Source organism: Indicator indicator, chromosome 3, assembly GCF_027791375.1.
Source record: "Indicator indicator isolate 239-I01 chromosome 3, UM_Iind_1.1, whole genome shotgun sequence".
Taxonomy (NCBI): Eukaryota; Metazoa; Chordata; class Aves; order Piciformes; family Indicatoridae; genus Indicator; species Indicator indicator.
In genome coordinates, this window is record NC_072012.1 from 37,979,318 (window position 1) to 37,998,761 (window position 19,444).

Below are 19,444 nucleotides of genomic sequence, written 5' to 3' on the forward strand. Positions count from 1 at the left end.
AACTTTGGGTGTCTGAAAATTACAGCATTGTGTATTTGAACCTATATGTTTAATATCTGAAACACTGACAGAGTTTGGGGTTTAACTCTTTTAGATACTTCCAGACATTTGGAGCTCTGATGTTTTTCAGTGTTGCTGAGCATTCCTTCTGCCAAAAGCCTGCACTTTTTTTCTGTTCAGCACTGAAGATAATCAGGTGTTACCTGTTACTTTTTAGTGGCATATGACTTTTCCTTTGATTTTTTTTCCAGGGCAAAGTTTTTTGTTATCTTTTCAGCCTAATTTTCCTTTAAGCCTTATCTTATGTGTTCTTCAGCTAAAAGTCTTTTGTACTTAAGTGCTTTCACCTAAGATCTTTTTGCAACTCTGATCTTTAACATGTTTTACCTCTTGCTTCTTAGGGAGGAGAATCTAAACCACTAATGATCATGCTACATCGAGAAAATGATACTTTGGGATTCAATATTATAGGAGGACGACCCAATCAGGTAATGAGAAAGGTAAATGTAGGCTATTTTGACCATACTTTCTGTAACTACATACACTGTTAGTAATAAAAGAGTTACTTTTGTTAACAGTAGGTATGGAATCAGTTCCATAGATAGAAAGACTATATATTATCAAGTGTAATTGGAGTCACTGTTTTGAAGACCTAATCTTGTGAGAGGTGGATTATTCTCATTTTCAAGAAAGGTATTCCCATTGGTTTTACTTTAGGCTGATCTGCACACAGTTGCCATGTGAGTAATATGTATTCATGCAAACCATTCAATGGAAGTCTCTGGGGCTCTTACAAGAGTCATTGTTGCAGGATTAAGCCATTGGAATTTTTGGAAACAGATTGCCTTTTTTTTTTCCCCTTTTTTTTTCTTTTGCTTCTGTAAAATTTGCTTCTGTAGCTCAGATAGTTTAAACACATGTCCTGCTCTCACATGCCTGCTTTCAATTTTCTTTCCTTTGTGACCTTAAACAGAGTTTTCATTGATCTTGTATCTTAAATCAATCTGGTCTTATCAGTCTATATTTACAAAGTTCATTGAAAACCATAGAACATGCATAAGGATCACTAACCCCCCCTAGAATATGTGTAAGAATATGCTTGCCTTTTTTTTCCTTCATTCTTCCAAAAGCATTAATCAGGACTGTCATTACATATGAAGGGTAAAGAAACCTGTTAAACTGGAAAATTAGTAGCTTGGTAATAATTATGCACTGATCAGGTTCTTGTTTAGTGAGACTTACTATTATTGAGGAGGGAAATAGGACCCTGTGTATTAGTTTGGCAATCTTCTGCTCTAAAGCTATATTTAGTGGTGCCAAAGAGTCTGTTCCCATTAGCCTAAGAAGTTCACTGTCTGCTGCAGAGTTACTGTTCCCTGTGGGTAAAGTATGAAGACCAGGAGTTATCTAATGGTGGTGCTATAAATGCAAAGCAAGAGTTTTTTAGGTTTTCTGGTGGAAGGATGAGACAACAGGTGGCTCAAAGATAAAATACACATGGTTTGAGTATATCCATATTTTGAGTATATCAGTAACAAAGTCCAGACAGTCTTTAGTTTGGATTGCAGTGTGACTTCTGCTGTTTAGAAGGAAGAGGGAGCATAGTATTCAGCTTTTCTGGTACAGCAGCTGAGCTTCTCTGAAGTACTTACATGCTGAGAGTGCACGCTGGAAATGTTTTTTATATTACAAACAGTTATGCTTTTCAAATTAATATCCTGGAATTTTAAATGATTATATATGAAGGTTTAGATCATAAATATATGAAGGTTCGTAGAACTGCTGACCAGAGATAAGGAAATTGTCATTGTCTTCCTTTAACATTGGTAGCTGAAGATGGAGAGGGTGGAGCTGTGACGCAGAGCTGGATCTCAGGGATGTTTGAGTCTTTGAAGTTAAACTTGAAAATTCTATTCTGTTTTGTTCTCATTGTGATAAATGTGGATACCACAGACATTTGATTGTCAGTTCCCAGATACAACATATCTGGAGACAAAGAATAGGGGAAGGAAAAAAAGGATTGAGTTGACTGATACAATGAAAAAAAACTTTGTTTGTAAACTGAAATACTACAGCAGGAGTTGTTTGGTAACAAAACAGAAAGAGTTCATGAAGGCAATCTGTACATTCAGGTTGTTTGGGAAAAACATGCCCTTGGGTGAAGCGTTGTCTCTGCAGCAGAAGAGCAGAACAGCAGTGTCATATTAGTCGCCTATGTGGGAATGTGTTCCTTCACCTCGTTATTTGTGGTTTATAAGTACAATGCAAGTTTTTCCCATTGGAAACCAGGTAACTCTTAGTGACATACATACTTTCTTCTGGCTATGTTTCACTTCAGTCCATAATGGGGTTCCCACTGATCACCATCTACCTGGAGAGAGGGAAAGGGAAAAGGAAATACTCACTATGGGCTTGTCTCTTATTTTGGCAGGAGAGGAATCATTTCACATAAGTATGTGTTTCTGGGAGGTGATTCATTATTTTAATAGAGCAGGTCTGATTTGATCCCCACTTTTGTCATGGACCCCATCTCTAGCTGGCTATAAGGACTGTCCTGCATAGCCAGCTGTAGAAGCTGTCCCCTCCTAAGGTCACCTGGAGGGAGGCATGTGCTGTGGGCATGGCTTGGGACTCCTGCAGTCACCCACAGACTTAGCTAAAGGTTGGGTAAACCAATCATAGAATGGGCCGGGCCGGAAGGGACCTCCAAAGGTCACCTAGTCCGACCTCCCCACAGTCAGCAGGGACATCCTCAACTACACCAGGCTGCCCAGGGCCTCGTTGAGCCTCACCTTGAATATCTCTAGGGCAGAGGCCTCAACCCCCTCCCTGGGCAACCTGTTCCAGTGTTCCACCACTCTCATAGTAAAGAACTTGTTCCTGACATCCAATCTAAATATGCCCTTTTCTAGTTTGTAGCCATTGCCCCTTGTCCTGTCACTACAGGCCTTTGTAAACAGTCTCTCTCCATCCTTCCTGTAGGCCCCCTTCTGGTACTGGAAGACTGCTATTAAGTCTCCCCAGAGTCTCCTCTTCTCCAGGCTGAACATCTGTATAGCTCTATCGATCATCTATAGATGATAGCTCCCCTCCATTCTCTGCCATGCAGCCTGTGGAACCAGGTGCTATCTTCTCAAGTCAGAACTGGTGGATACCAACACATGTTACCAACTGGAACCACAAGTCAGACTGAAACAGCCTTTTCCTGACTGGGTCATATATTACTCTTGAAAGCCAGTGAAATTTCTTAGGGGAAAAAAAAAACCCAACATTTTATATGGGCAAAGGAACTGTAATCTAGCCTTCTTAAGGCTAGATTCTTAAGGAAAAAGTAGACCAATTCTTAAGGAAAAATTCTTCTTAAGGAAAAAGTAGACCGTAACCCTCTTGCATTTACATTAAGAGCTATCATGCTTCTTTTATCAGAGTTCTACTTCTTGCTGCTTGGATGAGAACTCAGTGGAGGTCCGTTCATAATTTCATGATATTGCTGGAACTGTTAATAAGTTTCCCTTTTGCTTCTATGAATCTTGGTGACAAATAAAAAAAAAAAGTTTATGAAATCATTGTCTGACTAAAGTGTTCAACAAATCCTTGTTAACCAGAAATCTGCCTGGGTTGAGTCTCCACAGCACAGCTGCCACATACTGTAAAGCGTGTTTTACAGTATGTCCAGCTTTAGTTAAACTTTTATCATTTTCTTAATAGAAAATGTTATTGAATGTTTTTCCCATAAGTGGGATCTAGGACCTAAAAACCTGCACACATATGTTTTACAGAATCACAGAATTGTCAGGGTTGGAAGGGACCCCAAGGGTCATATAGTTCCAACCCCCCTGCCATGAGCAGGGACACCTCACATTAGATCAGGTTGCCCAGAGCCACGTCCAGCCTGGCCTTAAAAATTTCCAGGGATGGGGCTTCCACCACTTCGCAGGGCAAACTGTTACAGTATATCAGCACCCTTATGGTGAAGAACTTCTTCCTAGTGTCTACTCTAAATCTAAATCCTTCTCTAGCTTGGATCCATTCCCCCCAGTCCTATCACTACCTGATATCCTAAAAAGTCCCTCCCCAGCTTTCTTGTAGGCCCCCTTCAGATACTGGAAGGCCACAATAAGGTCTCCTCGGAGCCTTCTCTTCTCCAGACTGAACAGCCCCAACTCTCTCAGTCTGTCCTCACAGGAGAGGTGCTCCAGGCCTCTGATCATGCTCGTGGCCCTTTTCTGGACATCTTCCAGCATGTCCAGATCTTTCCAGAACTGGACACAGTACTTCAGGTGGGGTCTCACGAGAGTGGTATGGAGGGGGAGAACCACCCCCCTCAATCTGCTGGTCACACTTGTCTTGATGCAACCCAGGACATGAGTGGCTTTCTGGGCTGCAAGAGTACACTGGCAGCTCATATTGAGCTACTCATCTACCAGCACCCCCAAGTCCTTTTCTTCAGGGCTGCTCTCAAGCCATTCATTGCCCAGCCAATATTTGTGCCTGGGTTTTTGTTCTGTTGGTCAGGGGTTCAGTTGCAGAAGGAAATTGAGCATCATGTAAACTGCTATCCAAAGTCTAAATAGTCTGGAAAAAGATTCCTTCATTTATTAATTACCTAGATTATTATTTGTATGAACACTTAAAAATATTTTAAGTAGATGGTGTCTGCTTGGCCTTATTTCTTTATTAATAATGATTTAAAACTGTTTTAAACTATCATGTGATGAAATAAAATAATTTTAGCATGTGGAACAACATCGGGTGTATCGTTCCAGCTGAGGCACGTAACTTAAACTTGCTTTATTTGACCTTCATGCAAATTGTACTTAACAGTGCATAGAGATCAACTGGAAGCAGGTTCTCTTTTTGTCGACAGCGATCTGTGTGGATTTCACAGTTGAGCAAGTTCTCAGTCTCTCATGTGAATAGGATTTATGAGGTTAACCAGTTCCAACCAAATCCTATCACTGCTATATGCTGGCTAAACTGTCACTGTTCCTTGCAGCTTTATTTTCAAATGCAGAGAAAAAAAAAATTACATGCAGCAGTACTGCAGGAGCCCTTTCCCTCTTGAGAGAATCACTTGTGCATCTATCTTTATGAGTATCTTCTTCAATATATTTATGTACTAGTCGCTGTCTCCTGTAAAGTTGAGGTAGTCTGCTTTAAGTATTTTAGCTGGGATCTGATTACTATTTCACCCTGTGTCTCATTTAGACTAAAATAACCAGAACTAAATGGATAATCTTATTAAAAATGCTGAAATAGTTCGTTAATTCTGTCTTTTTGATTAATGACTAGTTTGTGTTAAGCAAGTTTAAAAAAAAATCCCGAGGAGATTAATTCTTAGCTAGAAAAGCAGGGTGCATGCTTTGGATGGATTTGCATTTTTCATTACTGCTGATTTTAGTGCCATCTCATTTCTTGTGCTGACATATCCCTCTTCCAACTTCTCTGTTGCCCGGTACAGAACAGTCAGGAGGAACCTGCTGAGGGCATTTATGTGTCAAAGATTTTGGAAAATGGACCTGCAGACAAAGCCGAAGGCCTGCAAATTCATGACAAGATTATTGAGGTAATTAAAAAACCCCTCCAGTGGATTAGTCTGTTATATTATCAGATTAATCAAGGATTTGATGTTTTTTACACTAAGTATGTTGTAATTGTCCTCTTTTTTTTTCATGTCTAAATGTGATTCTTGTACATTGGACTACTCAAACGTTTCTCAGGTACAAAGACACATGATGGATTTTTCCAACAACTAATAACTGTATTGGTTTTGGGATTAAGTTGATTTAAGTGAGGCAAAGGTATAGACACTAAAATAAGAAGCAAGAGAAGAGACATTTTGTCTTCTCTTTAACTTGAGAAAGAAGGCAAATGGCTGTATAGAAATTCACAGGTTTAATCTAGATTTTGCCCTGTGCAGGGAATGTTACTGTTGTAACACTGGAACACAGCAGAGAAGCTGTGCTGGTAGGCAGTGCTATGACATTTCTTGACTAATGAAAGAAAATACATTCGGCTATATGATGAGAAGTAGATCCCCTTTTTTCTCACCTGGACCAATATAGCTCTTTCCCAGTCATGTAATATGCTAGCATGGAAATTTTCAAGTTTATTTCTGTGTTGTAGCCAGTTTTTTTCCATAAAGTAACTATAATTGTTTTAGAAAATGAGTAACTCTGTCTGAAGAAAAGGCTGCTGCCTAGCCTACATGTGTAACCATAATTAGCTCTGTAAGTGCTCTTGAAGGGAAAGCTTAGGTCACAGAAATAGACTCCTTAGGGTCCTGTCAAAATGGCATTTCACATTGCAGCTCTAATAAAATTCTCTGAATGACAGCATGTACCAGTAGCTGCTGGGTTTGTTTAGGATGCATCACTCCAGCCTTGGGTTTAGGGGAGGCTTAGCATGCTACGAACTTGCCAGCTGGATGGGGTTTTGAACAAAGACACATGAAACAAGTGGATTGTAAGACAGATGTGGAGTGCTGCTGCTGGCTTCTTGCATCATATAGCTGTTAAGGAGTAGAAGTGTAAGCCAAGAGTTTTTGAATGCTGGCATTGCTTTTAATGTGGGGAGCCTAGAGCAGTGTGTAAAACCAGATTAGTATATTTTCTTGTAAAAGAAAGCTCATGCTCTTAGCTGGCAGGTAAATACATCTGTAGTAGAAACCAGGCTAGCTGAGTAGAACTAAACTTGCAACATAACTCTAATGCCTGCAAGATATACTTACATATACAAGCTTTCACATCCAATTTTTTTTTGGTAACAGCAGTGGCACTATGCTGAAAAAAAAATCTATTTTCTTTTGACATTACTATTTCACTTACCACATTGTATTTCCTACAGATTGACTGGCTATATAGTTTTATACATTTGCTCAACACTTCCTGCTTTATTTTATTGTTCTTTTATAGCACCTTAATTTTTAAGATGAAATGGAGTGGTTTTGGAGGAAGGAAGAATAAAGTCACAAATCAGCATTTATTAAACATGAGGTCATTTCTCAAAATGCCATCATAATTGATCCTGGGTTTTTATTTGTTGAAAAATTCTGGCTGCATAAAATCACATTGATATTTAAATTGCCACTGAGAACATGCAGATTTCAGTTTTGTGTGAAACTATATATCAAATTTAGCATAACTATTCATACAGCTCTCAATGGAGCACCATTTTTACCATATTAATATACATCAGCTTTAAGGTACATCACTTTTGTATTCAAGCAAGCATTTAAAAGTGTTCAGGGTTAGGCCAAATATTCTACTAAATGTTTCGGTGTTTAAAAATTTGTTAGACTAAAATAAAAAGAGGAGGAGAAATGCTAATTATTAATACTTTTTAAATTACATGCAAATAAGTAATTTTTCTTCCACACTAGATCTAGGAAGCATCTGGAGTCAAAAAGCTGAATTTTTTCTTGACCATGTGTAACTGTCAATGTCTTGCAATAGGATACCTTACCAGCAACTGCTGTGATTTATAGTGCAAGATCAATATGAAAGCTTTTGCTGTGAGCATGGTGTAACTATTTCAAGTGTTAGTAGATACATGGAATATGAGTTTTGGTGAAAATTTGATGGGAAGTGGGACTTTGTAATATTGCTTGCTTTTCACTCATTTGGTGATCTGATCTAATGGATGACATTTTGTGAGTAATCAAGAGCAGAAGGAACCAATGTTGTTTGAAGAGCCTTTAATAGCTTCAGTCATTTGGCAATGTGGTGCTCAGGGTGTTTCTAGCAATGCGTAGCAAATGGGATAATGGACAGAACTATCCCATTAAATCAAGAGAAAATCTGTTCTCAAGGCATGTTGCTAAATAAAGAAGGTAATTTGTTTCAGTGCTTTATCAGATGTTTAACAAATGTTAACTGCACGTGGTTGACTACAATGAGTTGTGCACATTTTAGATGACCATCTTGTGGGTAACCTAGTGCAGCAAATAGATTTCCCAGTCCTGTGGCACTGGCAGCTGGATTTGTGAACCAAGCCTGGCAGACATAACTAATAATGCCTTCTGCTTTATATACATCATTATCTATTGCAGAAGCTTTGCCAAGTAATAGTTATTTGAAAGGGTGCCAAGGGGAGAAATCAGATTTCATAAGAGATTTACTCTTAACTGTAAAAATGCCATGCAAATTACTTGAGTTCCTGGAGGGTTTTGAGACCAGTGTGCCCAGAATATGGGCCACAGAGCCTCTTTGACATTTTCTTCTGAAAAAAATGGATTTTGTGTGGACTTTATGCTCAGGTGAGAATGTTTTATCTTTGAGGACCTGAATGGTGAAACAGATGCCTGTAGACCAGTGAGGTGGTGATGGGTGAGGGTTGACAGGGAGATGTGAAAGAAGACAGGCCCAGTTTGTGGTCAGTTCAACTTCATGTGGGATTGGTACCACATTGGCTGGAGCTTCAAGTACACTGGTTAACACCTAGTTAACAAATCATTCAGGACTTTTGGTGGGATTGGGTTGGTTTACCTCTGTATGATATTAAATTCTACAGAAATTAGGTATAAAAACATAATCTCCCCTGGTTTTGAGCCCAACTTTAGATAAAAACACTAACTGATTTTTCTCAAGTCCTCTTTCATTCAGTAAGTCACAGTATCTTCCAAAATACTACTGTATTACTAAGTTGGGATATGCTGATTTTATCATCTTACTTCAGCATTGTACATAAAATGCATGAGCAGGGCAGAATTTGCACTCGAGAAGGAAATCCTGAATCCGTTAAAAAAAAAAAAAGACAAAAAACCCCACCCCAACACAAGCAATATTTCATCACTACCAATTCACATCACTTAGGATATAAAGCTTTATAGTCATGGTTGTACCTTCTGCAGTAGCTTTTACAAATAACAGAACAGCAGTGAAAAACCTTGTGTGGAAGTAAAAGGGATTTAGGCTGAAAACCAAAATATTCTTACTTTAAGCACATCATAATTTGGAAGGTTGAAGTGTACTTCTGTCCATTGCACTGCAAGGCAAAGGCTTCTGTTCTTTTACTCTCAAGTGAAATGAGACTATTGGCCTTTTAGTGTTTTAGTCAGTTGATTTTCATTAATTTAATGGCTAAGAGGCAGGCATGATGAAGAAGAGAGGAAAGGAAAGCATTTTTATTCTGGGTTCTTTTAAGTCTTTTTGAAAAATGAGATGGATGCATATGTACTATAGCTGCATATTTTGTTTATGCAGCCTGAGGTCTGCAAGTGTATAATAAATAAGGCTTCATCCCTTATTCCATGTTTCCCTTTGTTCTTTTCACTTTTTTGGAGAGTACTCACACAGCGGCTTGAAGGGCATGTCAGCAAAGCCAGATTCAATAAAGATGAAGTCTTGAGGCTTATCCTGGCAGAAGTAACTTACATCTGCAGAGCGCCTACACAGAAATTTTTTTAACTATTGCCAGACTGCTGACTGTACTCTGTGTCAGCCTTGTGATGTTTTATCTTCTGCATGTTTCTGTCATTACACTCACTATGTTGCTTAAGCAAAATCTTTGATACTAGTCGTGTTTATTTGGCTAAGAATCTCCACTGACAGATTATGTCTGTAGAAATAGTTAGCTTAAAAACTGTCTTGCTGGGATCAGAGCTGGTAGATTTGGGATGACTTTGAACCAAAGCTACACATAATGTGGCCAGTAAGATCTGGATAGTGGCTGAGAAAACCTTTATATAGCAAATTCTAATGGTATGGATTTCAGCTGATCTCAATATGCCCAAAGTAGCCTTAGATATATTAAGTTCTCTTAAATCTTTAACATATTCATAATGTTATGTTGCAGGTAACCAGGTCTGGCACATCCATTCATTAGATAACTTCTAGTTAGTCTGAAATATCCCTGGCATAATAAATTTGTTATACTGTAGGCTTAGAAATATCTGTAACCTCTTTTCACCTTTTCTTTACCTGTTGAGACACAGGTTTTTGGACATCTGAATTATTTAATCTGTCTGAAGGAACTGAAAATCAGGTGTGACCAGGTCTGTACATAACTTCATTTGAATAGGAACTACTGCCTGTGTTGACTTTTTTTACTTAACAGGGAGTACTTTTCCAAGAAGGGTGAGATCTGGTTTATGGACTCTGCCCTGCCAAGGATTGAGTTTACCTATCCAGGTGCTTGCCCTTGTTACTTTGGCAGAGGCTATCCTGTGTGAGCCCAGTCTCCACCCACCGTCTTCAAAATGAGCTAAGTGCTTGCAGGTGTTTGAGAGTCAGGATTATCTGATGTGAAATAGATGCAGGTTCTGTGGAGCTGTATCTGGCGTATTGGTTCTGCCAATGTTGTGAGTTTCTCTCCTTGCATTTTTGTATATTATATGATGCTTTCTTGAACGGTACTTGTATTTCTGACTTCACAGTGTCTTGACTTTGAAAGGGAAGGTAGCAAATGCTGTTACTAGGATATTGCTAGCTAGGATACTTTACTAGATATCAGAGATGGGGTTCTCCGATAGAATAAATACCAATAGCTGAGGTTTGCCTCCTCCTGGTCTTTACTCTGGCTACTGTGTTATCTAAATGGTGGTTCCTTCTGCCCACTTTCAGAAAGCTGCACAGGCTGGATCATGTGTAGGTGTAGGAACTTGATGTTCAATGTACTGACTATGCTAGAAGCTTGCATTTTGCTGTGGGCATCCTGGAATGCTTGAGTGTTGTACTTTACTGCCTGAGTTACCAAATATGAGTAGTCTAAATGTGACTGGACTTGTTATAGGTGTTTAGAGGTGCCTGCATTCCTCTGTTGGTGGTTTTTTTTTTTCTTTTTTGTGGTAAAATGTCAGGTGATGGACTTCTGACATAATTACTCCTGCATATGTAGGTGTTTTCTAGCAAATCGTAATAAGACTTCACAAAATGCCTACTGTTCTGAAGAAAAGGGACAATTAAACCAAAAATGATAGCTAAGAAGTGGATAACTTGGTGTCAGTAGGGTAATAATGAATAATGACTTAATGGTTTGTGATCAGAAATTTAGTATTAGCTACCTTAGTTGATTGAATGGAGTCTTATGTTCACAAAAATGCAGAATAGTATTTTGATACTTACAAAAAGCAGCATCATGAAAAGAATTTGAAAATGCTTTGGATTTTAAGAGGTGGGTGGTTGTTGTTGTTGTTTCTTGTTTTTTTTCCCCGTCGGGCATAAACTGAGAAGTTTCTGTCTGCTGACAACTTGCTGTGGTCCCAGAGGCATATGTCTGTGGGAGGGTTTCCCAGCTGTGTTCATTTGGCCCTGATCTGGTAGAGAACCCAGGGAGCTGTACAAGTGTAAGGCTACATTGTTTTTGTGGAAATATCACAATGCTTTTATGTAAACAAAGTGGAAATGCCAGACATGTGGTTGGAATATGACCATCTGATGAACTTTCCAATGAGTTTATTTAGAGAATTGATGTATTGAAGAGATAAAGCACTATCCTCCCTTGCAGGATGTCTCTTCATCTTGGGAGTCATAGCTCTTCTGAGATGCAGCTAACTGGTGTACTGCACCTTCCTATGTGCCTGGATGCTGCAAGGGGCTCCCAGTAAACAAAGCAAAGAACATACCAGAGTAGCTGCAACAGGGCACAAGGCAGATGAGGCAGTGTATTTCTGAAATGCTATGAAAAGAGTCAAGACATCAAGCTAAGTGCAAGTGGTGAAAATAATCTTTCACAATGGGTTTTATGCTACTCTTACCATGTTGGGTCTTTGGCTAGGTGGCTTAGGTTAGACATAACATATCTTGAGTGTACATGAGTTAGGCATTGGAATCTTGAATGTACATGGGTGTACTCTACCCCTCTCTCCAATGAGATATTTCTGTTTTGCTCAGCCAATGAGATATTTCTGTTTTACAGCAACTGGATCACTGTAAGAGTAGAATGTGAGGGTTGAAGGAGAGCATGCAAGGGAGAAGAAAAACAGGAAACTGAGCTTTACAATTAAAGAGCGCAAGGCATGTGATGTTTCAACTGGAATGCTTTCCAGTGCCTGCCTGTAAATAGACAGGATGGAAGAAATGACGGGGATGTAAGAACAAGGGTAACTAAACTGTGGAAAGGGATGCCATCCAGAAGGATCTTGACAGGCTTGAGAAGTGGTTCAGTGCCAACTGCATGAGGTTCAACAAGTCCAAGTGCAAAGTTCTGCATCTGGGTCAAATACAGGTTGGGTGCAGAGTGGGTTGAGAGTAGCTCTGAGGAAAGAGACTTTGGTGTATTGATAGAGAACCTCAATATGAGCCAGCAGTGGGCTCAAGTGGCCCAAAAGGCAAATAATATCATGGACTGCATCATGAGGGGTATGGCCAGCACGTCAAGAGAGGTAATTCTTCCCCTTTACTCTGCTCTTGTGAGACTCCACCTTGAATACCGTGTCCCCATCATAAGAATGACACAGAGCAGTTGGAGTGAGTCCAGAGGAGGGCCACAACGATGATCTGAGTGCTGGAACGTCTCTGCTATGAGGATGCGCTGAGGGAACTGGGGTTGTTCAGCCTAGAGAAGAGAAAGCTCCGGGGGGACCTTAGAGCTGCCTTCTAGTACCTGAAGGGATCATACAGGAAGGCTGGAGAGGGGCTTTTAATAAGGGTGTCCAGCGACAGGACAAGAGGGAATGATTTTAAGATGAGGGGAGAGTAGGTTTAGACTGGATCTTAGGAAGTTCTTCAGTACGAGGGTGGTGAGACTTTGGAATAGGTTGCCCAGGGAGGTTGTGAATGCCTCCTCCCTGGGGATGTTGGATGAGGCCTTGAGTAGTCAAATCTAGTTGAGAGGTGTCCCTGCCCATGGCGGAGATGTTGGAATAGATAATCTCTAAGGCTGCATCCAGTCTAAGCCATTCTGTGATTCTCTGATCATCTGTACACGCTACCATGAACTCTGGCAAGGGAAATAAGGTGAAAATGTACTGGAATAGAACCATGATAACTGTACTGTGTCTGCAGAGTGAGACAGTAACCGAATTGTCAAGTCAGTGGTGCTGTTAAGTGAAAAGCATTCTGGTTAACCTGTGGAAGAGCTGGCTAACATAAGAACCTGGGAGATCCCATAAACAGTGTGGCTGCTATGTACCACAGATCCCTAGGCAACATGTGAAAGCCTGATCACACCCATCTGCTTCATAAAGTGTCTAATCTCACCCCTGAGGGGTAACGTGTCAGAAACTTGGGAAGTTGAAACTCAGCATCTTCCTAGATGCCCTGTTTGAGCTTGTCTTTGCTGCATGTCATCTTTCTTTTCCTTCCCATTAATTTCTTTTTTTTTTTTTTTTTTTTTTTACTCTTTAAGGTAAATCTTGCAAAACAATGGAACTTCAGCACACTTTCATCTCACCCAGCAGCAAAAGCAGTGCAGTTTTATTTGCATCTGAGATAGCAGATTTGGGGGAAATATTTGTTTATGTGAGGTTTTAGAGGTGTTCATATGCACTTTCTTGTGCTAACATCTGTCAGATGCTGCTGCTTTCATTCCTTTCCCAAGAAGAGAAGGGCATGTGCAGGGAGTGTTTTGTTTAAGAATTTTTCAAATAATTTCATACACACATATTTACATGTTGGTGTCTGTTTATGTTACAGGAGACAAGGTCATAGAAATGTGTTTCTATAAGGTGGCAAAGTTTTGTTCTGAAGACCCTTGCTGTTTAGGGTTTACTCTGGATATGATCTTGGGTCAGTCTTGAAAATGTGCTTTCCTCTTCCATTGCCAAGCTAAATCTCTGTGAAATGGGGAGATGGTTGTAGCTGTGATTGTGTATCATTGCCTTGGTCTTGGATGAAATCTGTCTTATAGATATGATGGACTTGATGGTTGCTATGCAGCTAAGCACCGAAACCTTGGGAACTCTGAGAGGTTTGAGAGGGGAAAGGCATTTTCTGATGACTTGTTAACCTTATCAGCTATGTAGTTAGAAGCTTTGGAGAGCACTTCAGAATGAGCTAACCCTTTAAGGCTCATATGTTGAAGATTAGTGGGAATAATTGGTGGTAAGGCCATCTACATGGAAAGCTTTGTTAAAATCTGAGACATCGCTGAGTTTCTTACTTGGAGCTGAAGGATGCACAAGGAAGCTGTCTCCCAGGGCACATGCTTCTGGCACCTAAGAAGCTCTTAGTATTTTCAGAAAGTGAAAGAGCCTTCTTCAGCCTTTCATGAAGGTCCTTCTTTGTTGTGGTTGAGACAATCTCACAGTTAGAGAAGATGATAATCTACATATGTTGCACGAATGCAGTGTTTTATCCTCTTAAGTCACTGCATTGATTGTTGCAATCCAAGGATGTGTGCTCCAAGAGCTTTGATCTCTTCTTCCCTTTTTCTTAATCAGCTAATTATATTTGTAAGAAGTAGCTAACTGCTGTTCTCTATAATTGCAGGCTGAATGAAAAAAGCTATTAGTGTCTGCCAGCGAAGAAATGCTCAAAATGAAGTCATTATTCATGGTTTCACTTAAAAAAAAATTAAGAACCTAATTTTTAAGAAGCTGTGAAATGGCAGCAGTGGATTGAACAGGAGAATGCTCCTCCTTAAAACTTGTGAATAGGAGTAATTGGAAACATGCACAGCACTGTGCTTTCTAAGTGCTTTGAAAATTGAAGTAATCATGTAAAAAAAGTTGCTATTTTCAAACTTGTGCTCTCCAAAATCCAAAATTCTGCAGCATCTTAAACCATACTGTAATGGAAAAAGTAATTTTCAAATTGGCAGGAACAGCTGCAGTCTCTTCAAGCCACCATCAAAGACTATGCTAAGTAAAATCAAATACTAAGCTAAGTACGTTTGCTACTAATACACAGACATCTTAATAAATGTATGTCTTGTTTGGAACTGCAAATCTGGTGGAATTTTACAACTTTGTTTGTAGACCTGACTGAATCACTGCTGCTGTAGGAAAGGAGTGCAGAATGACTCAACACTTTTTCTTCATTTTGGAAAGCATTTTCTGTATGAACTGTTGTTGACAAAATAATGGCTTCTCTGTTTATTTACATAATCAGTTTATGTATGTTATTTACAAGATATGATTTACATAATATTTTCTTTGAGGAGTATGTTTGTCTTTACAGGTAGAAAGAATGGGCAATAGAGAGGGGGGAGGGAAAAATTAAGGAAAAAAAATTTACAGCTGTTGACATCCTGCTGTTTTCTACTTGCTTTTTAAGTATGAAAATTTTATTTGAACATCACTGTATTCCACACACTTGTCAAATTATTCATCTTCTTTAAAATGAGATAATTTATAAATATGTGTCTAGAAGTAGTGATCTAATGTAGGAGAAGGTCCAAAATAGGTTGATACAGAACGTGATAATAATCTCATCTTTTCCTGACCGTTTAGGATATCCAAACTTTGAGTGACCCAGTGGCTCAGAGCTTGCCCATCTGTTTCAGAGCATGGTCTTTGAATTTTTGCATTTGTCTCCTTGAGCATGCTGATCAGTGGGTTAATATCTGAAGTCCTTCCAGCAGCTCACAGGAAGAAGGCATGCTATTTTAAATGGAAAGGATTTGCTGTCTTGCACGAATTAAAACATCTGGATCCCTACACTTCTCTGTTATGGTTTGATTGAGTTGGGCTAGTCTTTGGCATATGGCAAGTGTGGAGCCATATGGTCTTTGTGCTGTCAGCAAGCTTTTTCAGTGCATACCTTTGCCTACCCACTAGCTTGCTCTTAATGGTAGCTGCTACTGCAGCCTGAAACATAAATGTTCCAGGAGCTGTCAGACTGTTGTGCCCTTTTCTTCAATGGTTTAGCTGCATTTTTTGCACAGTAAAACATCCAGCAGTCTGGAGCAGAAAGCTAAATTGTTCCCTTCTCCTGCAGTGCTGTGTCTACCTTGTGCTAGTGCCAGATGTGTGGCAGCACTCTCTGACTTGCTTTTTGTGTCCTTTGTATCTTGTTTTCTTTGTCTTCGTGAAGTCTCAAAGTGCTCAGCAAAACTGGTTTTTGGCATGCTCTAGACATTAGCTTAAATGGAAAGCTGACTCTTTTGACAAGTTTCTTTACAGAAGTTTACTTTCTATTAATTTTTTCTGGCTTTGCAGCAGGGTTGTGGATCTTCCAAATGATGTTACAATGGCAGCTTCCAAGTTTTCCTGCACAGAGATTCACAATTACTTCTGCAGTTAAAGGAGAAAAATGTCAAATTGACAATGTTATCTCATTTTCAGTGAGATAAACATTGATGAAATGTAAACAGTTACGTGGAAAGTCCTGTACATAAATCTTGTATCAGAAGAAAAAAGTTAGTTCAATCCCTTGTTTTCTAGACTTAGACAAATGAAGCACAGATATTTAACAGTTTTGTATGGCTACTCCATTCTTTTAATCAACAAAAACAGAGGCACAGGCAGACAATATGAATTATTTTAGCTGCCATGTACAAGATTCCTTTTCATCTGAAATTTCCTGTCTGTTTTAATTTATATTCTTTAAAAACAACAAAAAAAATTTCCTTTCCTGCACTCTTAATCAGAATCACTGCTTCTTATACAAGTGCCAGCATTATCTTCTCTGTCATCTTGTCCAATTCTATTGCCTCAAGTTACTAAAGTTCTGTTCTTAGGGGAGAAGATACCCATACCATACCCAGATGCTGTGTTTCCTTTTAGTCAGCCACTTAGAGATTAAATGAGACCTGAGAGGCTAATGGAATGGATAGAGAAATGTGTGCTGGACTACTACAAAACAGTAGATTCTAATCATAAATTGCATGCACCATCACTGATGTTGCTGCTTCCGATTTTATGTGAATTGTGTTTTCCCTAAGTTCATTTAGGGTACCTTTTATCATTAAGTGACTGGCCAAATGATGATGACTCTGTATTATTAAGTAGGTGAATGATAACAACTGATGTCAACCAGGCTGTGCTAAGCCATCTGCCTGATCTTACTTTTTTTGAGTACTGATCATGTGCTCAACAGTGTACAAAGTTCTGAAAAATATCTGCCTATCTAAAAATAGTGTCAGAGAATCTAGAGCACACAGGACAATTAAGGTTATATTAATCTTGCCCAATGATAAATGTCTTTTCTCATTCTGTAAGTATTGAAGATGAGTTAGGCACCTATTTTTAGCAAAGGTGATTAGTTCACCATGAAATCTTAATGCAATTAGTTAGGATGAGCTTCATCTGACTCCTCAAAGATGAAAATAGTAATGATACATTTTGAACTCTTTGGAAGTTTCATATGAACTTCTTTCTAGTGCTTTTTAGTTTAGATTGTTGGGATGAAAGGCCTCTTTGTAGAGTTCTTAATTGTAAAATCAGAATGAAGCTTACTGAATCGTGTCACCCAAGAATAAATAAAATTTAAGAGTAAAGAATGTAATATTTAACTTTCTTACATTACATTTCACATAAGTCTGATATTCCATTGTTCTGGAATTATCTATTTCACTAATTTAAATGGGAACTTGAATGTACAAGGAATCAGTTTCCATATTCATAATGTGTAAAACGCCAGCTTAAACTCAAAAAGGGAAATTCAGGTACAGAACTGGGCTTGGAACGCACAGACTGTGCTGTGCCAGTTGAGATGGTGTTCTCTAAATCCATAGTCTTAATTTAATGACTCTCTCAATGTTACATTTTTTTTATTGACCAAATAAAACAGACATACAGTAACCAGATGAAGCCCTGTTCCATGTTCCAGATATTTTTATTGCTAAACTTAGAACGCTGTTACTTAAAATCTGGCAGGTATTTGCTTGAGAAAAGATGAACTTGAAGTACTCCAGTAAGCTTCTGCTATTTAGAAAATAGCTTTGAAATCATTTAACATACAGATTCATGTCATATCCAGTCTCATTAATTTCTATATCTTTGGAATTGGAATAAAGTAAACCCAAGTGTTGGAAGGCAATCTGAATCCCCTAAGAATCAGTGTACCACTGATTTAGCTGACTCTGCTGTAGTAGAAGAAATGATGTGAACAGCTGTGTCAGCTGAGAGCACTTCCTAGATCTCAACTTCGACTGTTCTCAGCGCTTTTTCAGAAGTCAGATAACTCTGATTTTTTTGCCAGTTTCTGGAGGAATCTAAGTAGCTGTTTGTGGAGCCTTGGTGATGGGTCTTTGTGAGTGAAGATGCAGATGTGTGCTTGAAATGGTACAGAATGCCAGCCATCCAAGCAGAGGACCAATGCTTCGTTTTTGGCAGACTTCAGAGAGATGGAGTTCGTTCAGGGAAAGACCATACAAAGATAGACTGGTTCTTTTGGCAAGAGAACAATGCAAATTATCTCATTGCTGAAAATAAGAAATTTTAATCTGTGTTTTTGTTGCTTTTTAGTTTAGTGTTTTGTATGGAGATCTAAGGTACACAAAGGCAGGCAGTGTCTTTTATCAAATGAAGACAGTTGTAAAAGATAGGCAGGCTTTTGGGCAAAAGGTGCTTTTGTTAAATGTGACATAGAAGGATTTCTTCTTATTTAATTAAAGATTTTAGGGCTTTTGTTTGGTTGTCTTTTTTTTTTTTTTTTTTTTTTTTTCATCAGGACTGAGAAATTAAGAGATGTGGGGGCTGCTTCCGGCAAAATGTGTTTCTTTTTCTTAGTCATCTTTGTTGATATGTCTATGAATTTATTCTGGTGCTTCATGGTTTTGTGTTTCCACTCAGTTTCAGCAAGAGTATTTGGCTGTGGGTGAGCATATCGGGTTTTAGGATGCACACGTGAGATGCATTGATTCTGAGGATGCCTCTATGGGGAGGCATTAAAAAGCTACATCTGGAAGGATATATTGGCTGTAGAAATACCTTGGTTTGGGGGAACTTTTAAAATTATTTATTCATTTGTTTTCTGTATTTTTTTGTTAGTCTCCATTTGGTGTTAATTGGTCTGTGGCACACTTGTGTCTAGTTCTGAATTTGGTGAAATTTGGGAGATGAGGTGCTATCAGGAGACTTTTTCAAAGGTTCATGTGTAAGTTGTTGTCTAGCTCTTAGAAAGCTGTTGTACTTTTTCCTGTTCAAAACCAAAGCAAACTCCATTGCAAACCTAAAAACCTCACTGCTGTCAAAGTATATTGTGTGTAATGTATGTAGTCTGTATATGAAAATATAAATAAAGACTTCAGAAAAAGGAGAATAGTGTGGTCCTGTATCCGTGTTGGACTGTAGGGAATCAGCTGCTTTTGCTAGTACTAGTGAAAGCTAATTGAGAAGCCACAGAGAATATAGGGAACACTGTGGTAGCAGACAGCTGAACACCGCTGTGGAATATAGTCCTTGCCTCGCTAATTAACAATCTAAGTAAAGGAGTCAAACTAAAAGAAAGTGATATAAACATTTAATGACTGTGCTTGTCAATACACACAGGTGGTGTGTGCATCTGTGTGATGTGTTCTGTATTCATAAGTGGCTTTTATGAAGAAGCTGCTGTTGGTTAGGCTCAGTAATAGTACAGATTAACCTTAAATTCTAAACTGAAGCAGTTCTTAATATGCC

The 19,444-nt window shown here is 38.9% G+C and overlaps 1 protein-coding gene across 1 annotated transcript in view; it reads left to right on the forward strand.

The window, feature by feature from the left end:
• Nucleotides 1-19,444, forward strand: part of PDZRN4 (PDZ domain containing ring finger 4) — a 246,061-nt gene that overhangs the window by 6,515 nt on the left and 220,102 nt on the right. Inside the window, exons 2-3 of the mRNA XM_054399580.1 lie at nt 402-488; nt 5,462-5,566. Coding sequence (XP_054255555.1) covers nt 402-488; nt 5,462-5,566 — 192 coding nt within the window. The remainder of the gene's footprint in view (nt 1-401; nt 489-5,461; nt 5,567-19,444) is intronic.